General features: G+C 37.7%; 1 protein-coding gene across 1 annotated transcript in view; it reads right to left on the minus strand.

Annotated features, from left to right (window-relative positions):
* Window positions 1–14,299, minus strand: part of ABCC3 (ATP binding cassette subfamily C member 3) — a 267,779-nt gene that overhangs the window by 25,917 nt on the left and 227,563 nt on the right. Inside the window, exons 22-24 of the mRNA XM_053708487.1 lie at window positions 11,852–12,059; window positions 9,652–9,962; window positions 6,925–7,124 (exon numbers count right to left, since the gene is read on the minus strand). Coding sequence (XP_053564462.1) covers window positions 6,925–7,124; window positions 9,652–9,962; window positions 11,852–12,059 — 719 coding nt within the window. The remainder of the gene's footprint in view (window positions 1–6,924; window positions 7,125–9,651; window positions 9,963–11,851; window positions 12,060–14,299) is intronic.

The following is a 14,299-nucleotide window of genomic DNA, read 5'->3' on the forward strand; positions in this document are numbered from 1 at the left end:
TTTACGTCTATTATCTAATTTGCTTTGTTCTTTTGGTATCCTGAAAAGCATAACTTGGTAGACTCAGGAGTAGCAATGCTAGTTGCTGATTGGTAGCTGCACATATAAGCCTCTTGTAATTGGCTCACTAGATATGCTCAGCTAGCTCCCGGAGTGCATTGCTGCTCCTTCAAAACCATGTATGCTCTTTCTGAATACTGAATGAATTTTTTTGTCCCTTTCAGAAAAATGAAATGAAAACAAAAAAAAACAAAAAAAAAAATTACAAATACAGCAATCAAATAAATTAAAGGCACATAATAAAAACAAAATTATATTTTATTATTGCACTGCAAAAGGGATTAAACACATAGATAAAGTCAACTCCAGAGCAGAAATGTACTAATGGGAGGAAATTGAATTTTTGACAATATACATTTGTGTATAGCAACCAATCACCAGCTAGCTCCCAGTTGCTGAATATATGTACATATGCTTTCTTTCATGTAATTAGCAAGAGTCCATGAGCTAGTGACGTATGGGATATACATTCCTACCAGGAGGGGCAAAGTTTCCCAAACCTTAAAATGCCTATAAATACACCCCTCACCACACCCACAAATCAGTTTTACAAACTTTGCCTCCTATGGAGGTGGTGAAGTAAGTTTGTGCTAGATTCTACGTTGATATGCGCTCCGCAGCAGGTTGGGGCCCGGTTTTCCTCTCAGCGTGCAGTGAATGTCAGAGGGATATGAGGAGAGTATTGCCTATTTGAATGCAATGATCTCCTTCTACGGGGTCTATTTCATAGGTTCTCTGTTATCGGTCGTAGAGATTCATCTCTTACCTCCCTTTTCAGATCGACGATATACTCTTATATATATATATATATACCATTACCTCTGCTGATTCTCGTTTCAGTACTGGTTTGGCTATCTGCTATATGTAGATGAGTGTCCTGGGGTAAGTAAGTCTTATTTTCTGTGACACTCTAAGCTATGGTTGGGCACTTTTTTATAAAGTTCTAAATATATGTATTCAAACATTTATTTGCCTTGACTCAGGATGTTCAACATTCCTTATTTTCAGACAGTCAGTTTCATATTTGGGATAATGCATTTGAATCAATCATTTTTTCTTACCTTAAAAAATTTGACTTTTCCTGTGGGCTGTTAGGCTCGCGGGGGCTGAAAATGCTTCATTTTATTGCGTCATTCTTGGCGCGGACTTTTTTGGCGCAAAAAAAATTTCTGTTTCGTCATTTTTTGACGTTCTTTTGCGCCAAAAGTGTCGGCGTTCCGGATGTGGCGTCATTTTTGGCGCCAAAAGCATTTAGGCGCCAAATAATGTGGGCGTCATTTTTGGCGCTAAAAAATATGGGCGTCATTGTTGTCTCCACATTATTTAAGTCTCTTTATTTATTTGCTTCTGGTTGCTAGAAGCTTGTTCACTGGCATTTTTTCCCATTCCTGAAACTGTCATTTAAGGAATTTGATCTATTTTGCTTTATATGTTGTTTTTTTTCTATTACATATTGCAAGATGTTCCACGTTGCAACTGAGTCAGAAGATACTTCAGGAAAATCGCTGCCGGTGCTGGAGCTACCAAAGCTAAGTGTATCTGATATAAACTTTTGGTATCTGTTCCTCCAGCTGTTGTTTGTATTGAATGTCATGACAAACTTGTTAATGCAGATAAAATTTCCTTTAGTACTATTACATTACCTGTTGCTGTTTCGTCAACATCTAATACTCAGAGTGTTCCTGATAACATAAGAGATTTTATTTCTAAATCCATTAAGAAGGCTATGTCTGTTATTTTTCCTTCTAGTATACATAAAAGTCTTTTAAAACTTCTCTTTTTTCAGATGAATTTTTTAAAAGAACATCATCATTCTGATACTGATAATGGTTCTTCTGGTTCAGAGGTTTCTGTCTCAGAGGTTGATGCTGATAAATCTTCATATTTGTTCAAGATGGAATTATTTGTTCTTTACTTAAAGAAGTATTAATTGCATTAGAAATTGAGGATTCTGGTCCTCTTGATACTAAATCTAAAACGTTTAAATAAGGTTTCTAAATCTCCTGTAGTTATTCCAGAAGTGTTTCCTGTCCCTGGTGCTATTTCTGAAGTAATTTCCAGGGAGTGGAATATTTTGGGTAATTCATTTACTCCTTCTAAAAACGTTTTTAAGCAATTATATCCTGTGCCATCTGACAGATTAGAGTTTTGGGACAAAATCCCTAAGATTAATGGGGCTGTCTCTACTCCTGCTAAAGATCCTTTAGATAGGAAAATTGAATCCTTTCTAAGAAAAGCTTACTTGTGTTCAGTCTTAGACCTGCTATATCCTTAGCGGATGTTACTGCAGCTTCAACTTTTTTGGTTAGAAGCTTTAGCGCAACAAATAACAGATCATAATTATCATTTGCATTTCTATAACATGCTAATTATTTTATTTGTGATGCCATCTTTTGATATCATTAGAGTTGATGTCAGGTATATGTCTCTAGCTATTTTAGCTAGAAGAGCTTTATGGCTTAAAACTTGGAATGCTGATATGTCTTCTAAGTCATCTTTGCTATCCCTTTCTTTCCAGGGTCATAAATTATTCGATTATCAGTTGGATTCTTTTATCTCAACTGTTACTGGAGAGAAGGGAACTTTTTTACCACAGGATAAAAAATCTAAAGGTGAATTTAGGTCTAATAATCGTTTTCGTTCCGTTCATCACAACAAGGAACAATAGCCTGATCCTTCATCCTCAGGAGCAGTATCAGTTTGGTAACCTTCTCCAGTTTGGAATATATCCAAGCCTTATAGAAACCCAAGCCAGCTCCTAGGTCCACATGAAGGTGCGGCCCTCATTCCAGCTCAGCTGGTACGGGGCAGATTATGTTTTTTTCAAAGAAATTTGGATCAATTCCGTTCACAATCTCTGTTTTTCGGAACATTGTTTCAGAAGGGTACAGAATTGGCTTCAAGTTAAGGCCTCCTGCAAGAGATTTTTTTCTTTCCAGTGTCCCAGTAAACCCAGCAAAGGCTCATGCATTTCTGAAATGTGTTTCAGATCTAGAGTTGGCTGGAGTAATTATGCCAGTTCCAGTTCTGGAACATGGGGCTGGGGTTTTATTTAATCTCTTTATTGTACCAAAGAAGGTCAAATCCTTCAGACCAGTTCCGGATCTGTCAATATTGAATCATTATGTAAGGATACCAACATTCAAGATGGTAACTGTAAGGACTATCCTGCCTTTTGTTCAGCAAGGGCATTATATGTCTGCTTTAGATTTACAGGATGCATATCTGCATATTCTGATTCATCCAGATCACTATCAGTTTCTGAGATTCTCTTTTCTAGACAAGCATTACCAGTTTGTGGCTCTACCGTTTGGCCTAGCATCAGCTCCAAGAATTTTTACAAAGGTTCTCGGTGCCCTTCTGTCTGTATTCAGAGAACAGGGTATTGGTATTTCCTTATTTGGACGATATCTTGGTACTTGCTCAGTCTTCACATTTAGCAGAATCTCATACGAATCGACTTTGTGTTCTTCAAGATCATGGTTGAAGGATCAATTTACCAAAAAGTTCATTGATTCCTCAGACAAGGGTAACCGCTTTAGGTTTCCATATAGATTCGGTGTCCATGACTCTGTCTTTTTCGGACAAGAGACATCTAACATTGATATCAGCCTGTCAAAACCTTCAGTCACAATCATTCCTTTTGGTTGCCTTATGCATGGAAGTTTTAGGTCTTATGTCTGATGCATCGGACGCGATCTCCTTTGCTCATTTTCACATGCGACCTTTCCAGCTCTGTATGCTGAACCAATAGTACTGGGATTACACAAAGATATCTCAATCAATATCTTTAAAACCGATTGTACGACACTCTCTGACGTGGTGGACAGATCACCATCGTTTAATTCAGGGGGCTTCTTTTTTTCTTCCGACCTGGACTGTATTTTCAACAGATGCAAGTCTTACAGGTTGGGGAGCTGTATGGGGATCTCTGACGGCACAAGGAGTTTGGGAATCCCAGGAGGTGAGATTACCGATCAATATTTTGGAACTCCGTGCAATTTTCAGAGCTCTTCAGTCTTGGCATCTTCTAAAGAGAATCGTTCATTTGTTTTCAGACAGACAATGTCACAACTGTGGCATACATCAATCATCAAGGAGGGTCTCACAGTCCTCTGGCTATGAAAGTAGTGTCTCGAATTCTGGTTTAGGCGGAATCCAGCTCCTGTCTAATTTCTGCGGTTCATATCCCAGGTATAGACAATTGGGAAGCGGATTATCTCAGCCGCCAAACGTTACATCCGGGCGAATGGTCTCTTCACCCAGAGGTATTTCTTCAGATTGTTCAAATGTGGGAACTTCCAGAAATAGATCTGATGGCATCTCATCTAAACAAGAAACTTCCCAGGTATCTGTCCAGATCCCGGGATCCTCAGGCGGAGGCAGTGGATACATTATCACTTCCTTGGAAGTATCATCCTGCCTATATCTTTCCGCCTCTAGTTCTTCTTCCAAGAGTAATCTCCAAGATTCTGAAGGAATGCTCGTTTGTTCTGCTGGTAGCCCCGGCATGGCCTCACAGGTTTTGGTATGCGGATCTTGTCCGGATGGCCTCTTGCCAACCGTGGACTCTTCCGTTAAGACCAGACCTTCTGTCACAAGGTCCTTTTTTCCATCAGGATCTCAATCCTTAAATTTAAAGGTATGGAGATTGAACGTTTGATTCTTGGTCAAAGAGGTTTCTCTGACTCTGTGATTAATATTATGTTACAGGCTCGTAAATCTGTATCTAGAGAGATATATTATAGAGTCTGGAAGACTTATATTTCTTGGTGTCTTTCTCATCTTTTTTTCTTGGCATTCTTTTAGAATACCGAGAATTTTACAGTTTTCTTCAGGATGGTTTCGATAAGGGTTTGTCCGCAAGTTCCTTGAAAGGACAAATCTCTGCTCTTTCTGTTCTTTTTCTCAGAAAGATTGCTAGTCTTCCTGATATTCATAGTTTTGTACAAGCTTTGGTTCGTATAAAACCTGTTGAGTCAATTTCTCCTCCTTGGAGTTTGAATTTGGTTCTGGGGGCTCTTCAAGCTCCTCCTTTTGAACCCATGCATTCTTTGGACAATTAAATTACTTTCTTGGAAAGTTTTGTTCCTTTTAGCGATCTCTTCTGCCAGAAGAGTTTCTGAATTATCTGCTCTTTCTTGTGAGTCTCCTTTTCTGATTTTTCATCAGGATAAGGCGGTGTTGCGAACTTCTTTTCAATTTTTACCTAAGGTTGTGAATTCCAACAACATTAGTAGAGAAATTGTGGTTCCTTCATTATGTCCTAATCCTAAGAATTCTAAGGAGAAATCGTTGCATTCTTTGGATGTTGTTAGAGCTTTGAAATATTATGTTGAAGCTACTAAGTCTTTCCGAAAGACTTCTAGTCTATTTGTCATCTTTTCCGGTTCTAGAAAAGGTTAGAAAGCTTCTGCCATTTCTTTGGCATCTTGGTTGAAATCTTTTAATTCATCATGCCTATGTCGAGTCAGGTAAAACTCTGCCTCATAGGATTACAGCTCATTCTACTAGGTCAGTTTCTACTTCCTGGGCGTTTAGGAATGAAGCTTCGGTTGATCAGCTTTGCAAAGCAGCAACTTGGTCCTCTTTGCATTCTTTTACTAAATTCTACCATTTTTGATGTGTTTTCTTCTTCTGAAGCAGTTTTTGGTAGAAAAGTACTTCAGGCAGCGGTTTCAGTTTGAATCTTCTGCTTATGTTTTTATTAAACTTTATTTTGGGTGTGGATTATTTTCAGCAGGAATTGGCTGTCTTTATTTTATCCCTCCCTCTCTAGTGACTCTTGCGTGGAAAGATCCACATCTTGGGTAGTCATTATCCCATACGTCACTAGCTCATGGACTCTTGCTAATTACATGAAAGAAAACATAATTTATGTAAGAACTTACCTGATAAATTCATTTCTTTCATATTAGCAAGAGTCCATGAGGCCCACCCTTTTTTGTGGTGGTTATGATTTTTTTGTATAAAGCACACTTATTCCAATTCCTTATTTTATATGCTTTCGCACTTTTTTCTTATCACCCCACTTCTTGGCTATTCGTTAAACTGATTTGTGGGTGTGGTGAGGGGTGTATTTATAGGCATTTTAAGGTTTGGGAAACTTTGCCCCTCCTGGTAGGAATGTATATCCCATACGTCACTAGCTCATGGACTCTTGCTAATATGAAAGAAATGAATTTATCAGGTAAGTTCTTACATAAATTATGTTTTTCAACAAATGATACCAAGATAACAACATAAATTTGATAATAGAAGCAAATTTAACCCCTTCATGTCAGGGCTAGGTGTTTAACATCAGAACAAAGTTCCAATGTAAAAAATGAAATCACTCGATTGTCATGATCACATGATATCAAGACTGGGATTGGATCACGGAGAACTGCCTACATTGCTAGCCACACCCCCTAGCCCAACTTGCCATTGCCTAAAAGGAGGAGGCTGCAGGACACCAAAAAAGGTAGGACATTCCATGCCGTCTTAATGGCGTTAATGCCCAGCGCTGTTAGGACGTCATTGAACGTCCTAACACGTTTAGGGGTTAACATTGTCTTAAAATTATGACATTTCATGTCCCTTTTCCCCCATAATTTCAATCTTTTTAAGCTGATTTTGAAATTTACAGAAAGTGCACGATCGTATATAATTTGTTAATTATTTATTATTTTATATATTAATTATGGACATATCCTAGAAAAATAAAAGAAAAACTTTTTTCAGCATAGTAATATCACCAAATGTAATACAAAACTGGGACTACAAGTGATAAATCTAATACGCATTTTAGTAATTTTACGGATTTCCCTAAAATGAGGACCTACAACTGAGGTATAAGTTATCACAGAAAAATAAATCTCATACCGGTTTGACACAATTCCTGGATAATAACTTTTCTGATTTTCATCTACTTTATTATCGCTTGTCAGAATAAAGGCGCTTTGTCTTCCATAAGCTCTTATAATGCTGGCACCTGTGATTGTTTCTGAAAAATGTGAATATATTGGAGATCTGCTGACAGATTCAAGTCGCTTCAGTTGTCGAGAGGTTGCCACATAGAATCTCTGAAAAAACAGAAATGAATGCATTATCACAGAATTTCTAAAAATATATATAGGGGCCCGAATGGGGCCAAATACCCCTGTTTCCGCACGAGCCTTTAGGTTAGCTGGAAACAGGAGTTAAGAAGTAGCTGTCTTAAGATCTCTGCTCCTTAACTCGTCCGCAGACTCTGAGGCTGCGGACATAAATCCGCCCGATCACATACGATCAGGTTGATTGACACCCTTTGCTAGCGAATCTGCAGGGGGCGGCATTGCACATGCAGTTCACTAGAACTGCTTGTGCAATGTTAAATGCTGACAGCATACAGCGTATCATGTCCGCCCGACTGATAAATCGGCCCCACAATCTCAAAACTAGTTGACAAAAATGTGAAACGTATTCACAGTTGTGCAAGAAGAAAATAACCGTATAGAGATGATTATACTAGAGATTTGCCTAATATCAGTAATATCAGTGCCCCCTGCTATTACAAGTTAGGAGCAAATTGAGCGCGACCTTGTGTTTGCATTACCTGGAAGCTTTGCACTCATGAGAGCGCGCTTCCATAGGCTACAATGAGAGCCTCGTTCTGATGCTGTGAGACACGTCAAAGAAGCTAGCACAGCGCAGGGGGTCGGGCAGGGCTGGGCAGCAAATTAAATATATATATGTATATAAGTGGTGCACTATCTGACAGAAATGCAGGGGTGGCCATGACTGTGTGTATTATGTGTTTATATGTGTATTTTAAGCATATAAATATATATTTTAAGTAAAAAACACAGTCCCCATAGACTTCAATGTAAAGGCACTTTTCAGTGCCTTTTCTTTCCAACACCCCACGTCTCCTCACTTTCCCCTTATAACTGCTTTGTGCAGCTATTTTTAAAACAAATAAAGATGCTCATACTTTTTATTTTATAATAGGAACTATACACTTTATTTAGGAGAGCAATTGGGAGACATTTTTTTTTATTAACCAGAGGCCTGACCTCTGGTTAATTGCGCTTAGCGCAAATTGCTCACGTGAGCTTGCGAGAGCATTAGCCAGCCACTTGTAATGACTGGATATGTAATGTGCGCCTGTAAACAGGCAAATTTGGCCATTTAAGGGTGCACATTAAAATAGCGCTCCACTTGTAATCTAGCCCAATATTCTCTCCTCATTGTCTCTGCTTGCAAAACCAGTGAGTATACTAGTAGCCATGTATTAGCATTATTTGTATTGTTAAATATCAGGATAGAATTATTATTTGGCTCTGCTACCCAGATAACTTACAATCTAAGGACTCTATTCACAAAGAGATGAATTGCAGGTGAATTGTAAGTCATTTGAAATATTTCATTAAAGGGACCGTCTACACCAGAATGTTTATTGTTTAAAAAGATAGATAATCCCTTTATTACCCATTCCCCAGTTTTGCATAACTGACACAGTTATAGTAATATACTTTTTACCTCTGTGATTACATTGTATCTAAGCCTCTGCATATTGCCCCCTTATTTAAGTTTTTTGACAGACTTGCATTTCAGCCAGTCAGTGCTGACTCCTAGGTAAATCCACAGGAGTGAGAACAATGTTATATATATGACACACATGAACAAGTGCTGTCTAGTTGTGAAAAACTGTCAAAATGCACTAAAAGAAGAGGTGGCCTTCAAGGGCTTGGAAATTAGCATATGAACCTACCTAGATTTAGCTTTAACAAAGAATACCAAGAGAACAAAGTAAATGTGATGGTAAAAGTAAATTTAAAAGTTGTTTAAAATTGCATGCCCTATCTGAATCATTAAGGTTTAATTTTGACTAGATTATCCCTTTAAATATGCTTTATGAAGGGCCAAACCCAGTGAGTATCTCCTGCAAGAAGAGCAGAGTTAGACCTGCACAATGCATAGTTAAAGGGACGCTAAACCCAATTTTTTCCCTTCATGATTCAGATAGAGCATGCAATTTTAAGCAACTTTCTATTTTACTCCTATTATCCTTTTTTCTTTGTTCCCTTGGTATCTTTATTTGAAAAAGCAGGAATGAAAGCTCAGTATCCAGCCCATTTTTGGTTCAGCACCCTGGATAGCGCTTGCGGATTGGTTAGTACATTTAGCCACCAATCAGCAAGCAGAACCCAGGTGCTGAACCTAAAATGGCCCGGCTCCTAAGCTTTCATTCCTGCTTTTCAAATAAAGATACCAAGGGAACGAAGAAAAATTGATAATCAGAGTAAATTAGAAAGTTGCTTAAAATTGCATGCTCTATCTGAATCATGAAAGAAATAAAAAAATGGATTTAGTATCCCTTTAATGCTGCATACAATTCTCCTATTTTAGGTAAATTGTACACAGCATTAACTATGCAATGTGCAGGGCTAAATCAGATCTTCCTGTAGGAGATACTCACTGGCTTTGGCCCTTCATAATGCATAGTTAATGGCGGGAATTGAAATGTATCAGTTCACCTCCCATTCACCTCATAATGAATAGACCCCCTAAGCAAGCCCATAAAATGCAGGTATCATTCATAACAAAACGTGTGTTTAACAGTCTTACCTGAACAAATACATACGCAAAAGCAAGTGGTATTATAACCACAGCAAAGAGTGGGGTACTGCTGATAATCACAATCATTGTTGACAGAGATGTGAAAAAAGTTGACAAAAACATTAGGATAGTAGGAGGTATCACTTCATCAATCACGTAAATATCCTTGGAAAAACGATTAATGATGCGGCCAATAGGGGTTGTGTCATAGAAAGACTGAGGCGTATGCAGCTTGTTGTCAAGAAGAGTCGTGTGAAGTTTTCTAGCTGCTCCAATTCCAGCAATTGCGAGTGTAAAGGAGGAAACCATTACAAAAACACCTGTGCAAAATAAAACATTTATTACAGATACAATATTTTTGGCAGATGCCTCACTCATCATATAAAAGCATTTGCACATTAAAGGGATACTAGAATAAAATTTTTTTCTTTCATGATTCAGATGGAGCATGCAATTTTAAGCAACGTTCAAGTTTACTCCTATTATCAATTTTTCTTAATTCTCTTAGTATCTTTATTTGAAAGGCAGGAATGTAAAGCTTTTGAGCCGGCCATTTTTGGTTCAGCACCTTGGTAGCGCTTGCTAATTAGTGGTTAAATGTAGCCACCAATCAGCAAGCACTACCAGGTGCTGAACCAAAAAATGGGCCAGCTTGTAAGCTTCTATTCCTGCTTTTGAAATAAAGATACTAAGAGAATGAAGAAAAATTGATAATAGGTGTAAATTAGAAAGTTGCATGCTCCATCTGAATCATGAAAGAAAAAAATTGGGTTTAGTATCCCTTTAATTATCTTAACTTCAGTGTCAGTAAGCTGAGGGGGCAGTATGAAAATTACCCCCTGTTTCTGTCATTCAGGGACTGCCTTACTTATGCCTGACTTATGCCCCTGAACTTCCATGCCACACCTATGGAGCATCCATGGAACATCAGCAATTCCCCTCTGCCTGTACTGACTTCTCCCAACGAGCTCCAGTATCTCCACCTTCTGGCCTCAATGACACCATAATTTAAGTTCTGGAACCACCCTAGTCTAGCACAGGGCTTCTAAATTTATATGACATTTGATTTATAAGGCAAACTATCATTCAGGGTTGCCATGTTCTTTGTTCAGAGGAGGACTGCCTGGTATTTTGGGGCTGGACTGACCTTACTAGGCAGGATCAGACTGATTTACTTCAGGAAAGTTCTCCTTTGTGAAAAGCAAAATTGGGCTACAAGAAGCTGCTCCTAGGTGGTAACTCACCATAGAACAAGCTACTGAGCTGTTGTTCGTTCCTGGTGGAGTGTGTGTCTCTTTCTGTATATCCATTTGATTTATAAACCAGTTATAAATATGTTAATATGGGTAGCGAATAGCCAGCTATCACAGGAACCCACATTGTAAGGAACACTGCTCATTTTCAGCCTGGCTATCAAGCAATGCAGTGCTGAGGTCCACCTATTCCCCCTTCATTCTCAGTGTGGTGTTTAGAGACAGCACAATTCAAGAGGGATATTGTATAATTAGGGTAAAAGGTGCAGTCCCTGGTCTTCCTTTAAATGCCCTGGACAGGTTGAGTCCAGGTTCAGTCCTTGGCACATAAGTGGATCAAATGGGTGAAGACTCTGTGTGCTGTAGATATCCAGGAGTAGAAGAATTGTGCAGGATCACAACTAAATGTCTGACTAGAATGAAGATGCAGGAAAAATATTTCCACAGCTTTCATACAAACATTATAAAATAAGGCTAAGCGGAAACCAGATATAAAACCAGATATAAAACATTAAAGATATCTGGATTAAGAGTGGAGAGTGTGAGTCTAAATATAGTAAGACTAAAGGTCCAGTTATGTTCTCTTTACCATTACAGGTAAAAACCCCTTTGTCTAAACTGCTTAGAACCAGAAAAGGTTTGTATTTCAGAATAGTTTGAATTTTTAAATATTTGCATTTTTAAAATGAGACAGTTGGGAGAGGGCATGGAACCAAGTGTAAACAACAATATCATGTCATTTAGGCAATATTTATGTTTCATAATACAGCTTATATTAACTTAGTTTTATATCATTTTTTTAATACTTTTGTGACTTACAGGCTGGGAAAATAGTAGTTTTTGATAATTTTATTTTTAAAAAAATGTTACTGAAAAAGTTTTAGAATGTTTGAATTTTGGAATTACGGATTTGGGAATATGTAACTGTTCACTGGGGAACATGAAGAGAGCCTTACCTTGCAGCAGTCCGAGGGCGGCGTATACACCTAAACGCATTTGTGTATTTTGCTGGGTACCATTTATAATCGTCTCATTAGTCCAGTCACTAAGCCACACGTTTGCTCCAATTGCAGAGGCATTTTGACAGCAGTACAGAAAGCATATGAATAAAGAAACTGCTATACCAACTGCCCTTATATATTGCCAGAACACAGTCATTTTCACCTGCAAATATGAAAATATCTTAGTGTTATCAATGCCCACCACAACCAACAGTTAATTCTAAATTGGTATAAAATAAATCTGTATTATTAGGGTCATTGTTTAACACTGCTATTCAAGTTGTACCTGAATTTGATTTAAAAAAAATCAACCCATATTCATCAATTTCGTCAGTTTGAGCTGTTAATAAAATATAAAACTCAAAATTTATGTTCAGTGTGTTATTTTGCACACGGTCTTACACAATCAATAATGAATCATCAGATATTGCAAAATTGTAGTCAAAATGTTTAACTGAAGTATTTTTTGACATGCATGATACAAATATTGCGCGCCCTTTACTTTCAATAGGAAGTGCAGTAGTGCGCTCAGTGCACTTGTATTACAAGTCGTCAGTTGAGAGTCGTGAACGATCTGAAATACTACTTTCTGTTTTAGAGCTTTTGAAAAACAGGTATTAAAGTGACAGTTTACTCCAGAATTGTTATTGTTTAAAAATAGGCATAGATAATCCCTTTATTACCGATTCCCCAGTTTTGCATAAAAAATTAATATACTTTTAACCTCTGTGATTACCTTGTATCTAAGCCTCTGCAGACTGCCCCCTTAGCTCAGTGCTATTTACAGACTTGCATTTTAGCCAATCAGTGCTGACACAATGTTATATATTTTACACAAATTTAAAAAACTAGCACTGTCTTGCTGTGAAAAGCTAATAAAATGCACTTAGATAAAGGCGGCCTGCAGGGGCTTAGAAACAGGCAGAGATTTAGAGTTTTAAAGGTTATAAAGTGTATTAATATAACAATGTTGGTTGTACAAAGCTGGGGAATGGGTAGCAAATGAGTGGTATATCTTTTTAAACAAAATTTTTGGAGTAGACTCTTCCTTTAAGCATTAGCATTTACTATTGTGCATTCAAAACCTTGGATTGTGCAAAAAATGTTACCTGACATGAATTTTAGTGTCTTGGAAATAATCTATTATCTGATGGAGATTACGCACTTTTGCTATTCAGTATGAGTAGTGTAATACATACTATGGGCCAGATTACTAGTGGAGCGCTAACAGTTATGCATAAGCGATAAGTGGTATATAGTGGGTGTTTGCACGCATAGAGATTTCCGCTCGTATTACAAGTTGAAAGTAAACGTGATTGCCTAAGTGCAATCGCGATTTGCGCTCGAATGATTACCACATCCTCAGAGCTCTGGTTAACTGTCTTGTGAAACATTAAAGTTTAACAAAACATATCAAAAATACATTACAAAGTACAGTTACACTCATAATAACAACACCATCTAATAAAGATTATTAAAAAAAATATTGCACACAAAAGGCTCAAAGATATAAGGTCTCAGGGGTTAGGAATAAAAGGCAGGCAAAGGACTTTAAGATAGAGATACATACATATACATGTCTAAAGATGGATATATATATGTATGTGTGTTTATATATGTGTACATATGTATTTACAGTTCCCTCCAGTAATATTGCCACCCTTGGTAAACATGAGCAAAGAAGGCTTTGAAAAATTGTCTTTATTGTTTAACCTTTTGATCTTTCATTCAAATAAATATAAAAAAATACTCTACTCTTATGGATATCAAACAATTACAAACACAACACAGGTTTACCCAAATAAAAACAATCTTTGTTAAATATATGTGTGGCACAATTATTGGTACCTTTTTACTCAATACTTTGTGCTACCTCCCTTTGCCAAGATAACAGCTCTTTTTCCTATAATGCCTGATGAGGTTGGAGAATACATGGCAAGGGATCTGAGACCATTACTCCATATAGAATTTCTCCAGATACTTCAAACTTCGAGGTTGACTCCATAGGATTTCTATGGGGTTCAAGTCAGGGGCGACTAGGATGGCCATGGCAGGACCTTGATTTTGTGGTCAGTAAACCATTTTTGTGTTGATTTTGAAGTATGTTCTGGATCATTGTGCTGCTGGAAGATCCAAACACAGCCCATTTTAAGCTTTCTGGCAGATGCAGTCAGGTGGTCATTTAATATTTGTTGATATTTGAAAGTGTTCATGATGCCATGTATCCTAACAAAGTGTCCTCTGGCAGAAAAACAGCCCCAAAACATTAAAGAGCCACAACCATATTCAACCGTGGGCATGGGGTACTTTTCCATTTGGCTACCTCTCTGAGTGCGCCAAACCCACCTCTGGTGTTTATTGGAAAAAAGCTCTATTTTGGTTTCATTATTGCCCTGATGGTGG

This window comes from Bombina bombina, chromosome 1 (genome assembly GCF_027579735.1).
Source record: "Bombina bombina isolate aBomBom1 chromosome 1, aBomBom1.pri, whole genome shotgun sequence".
Classification (NCBI taxonomy): Eukaryota; Metazoa; Chordata; class Amphibia; order Anura; family Bombinatoridae; genus Bombina; species Bombina bombina.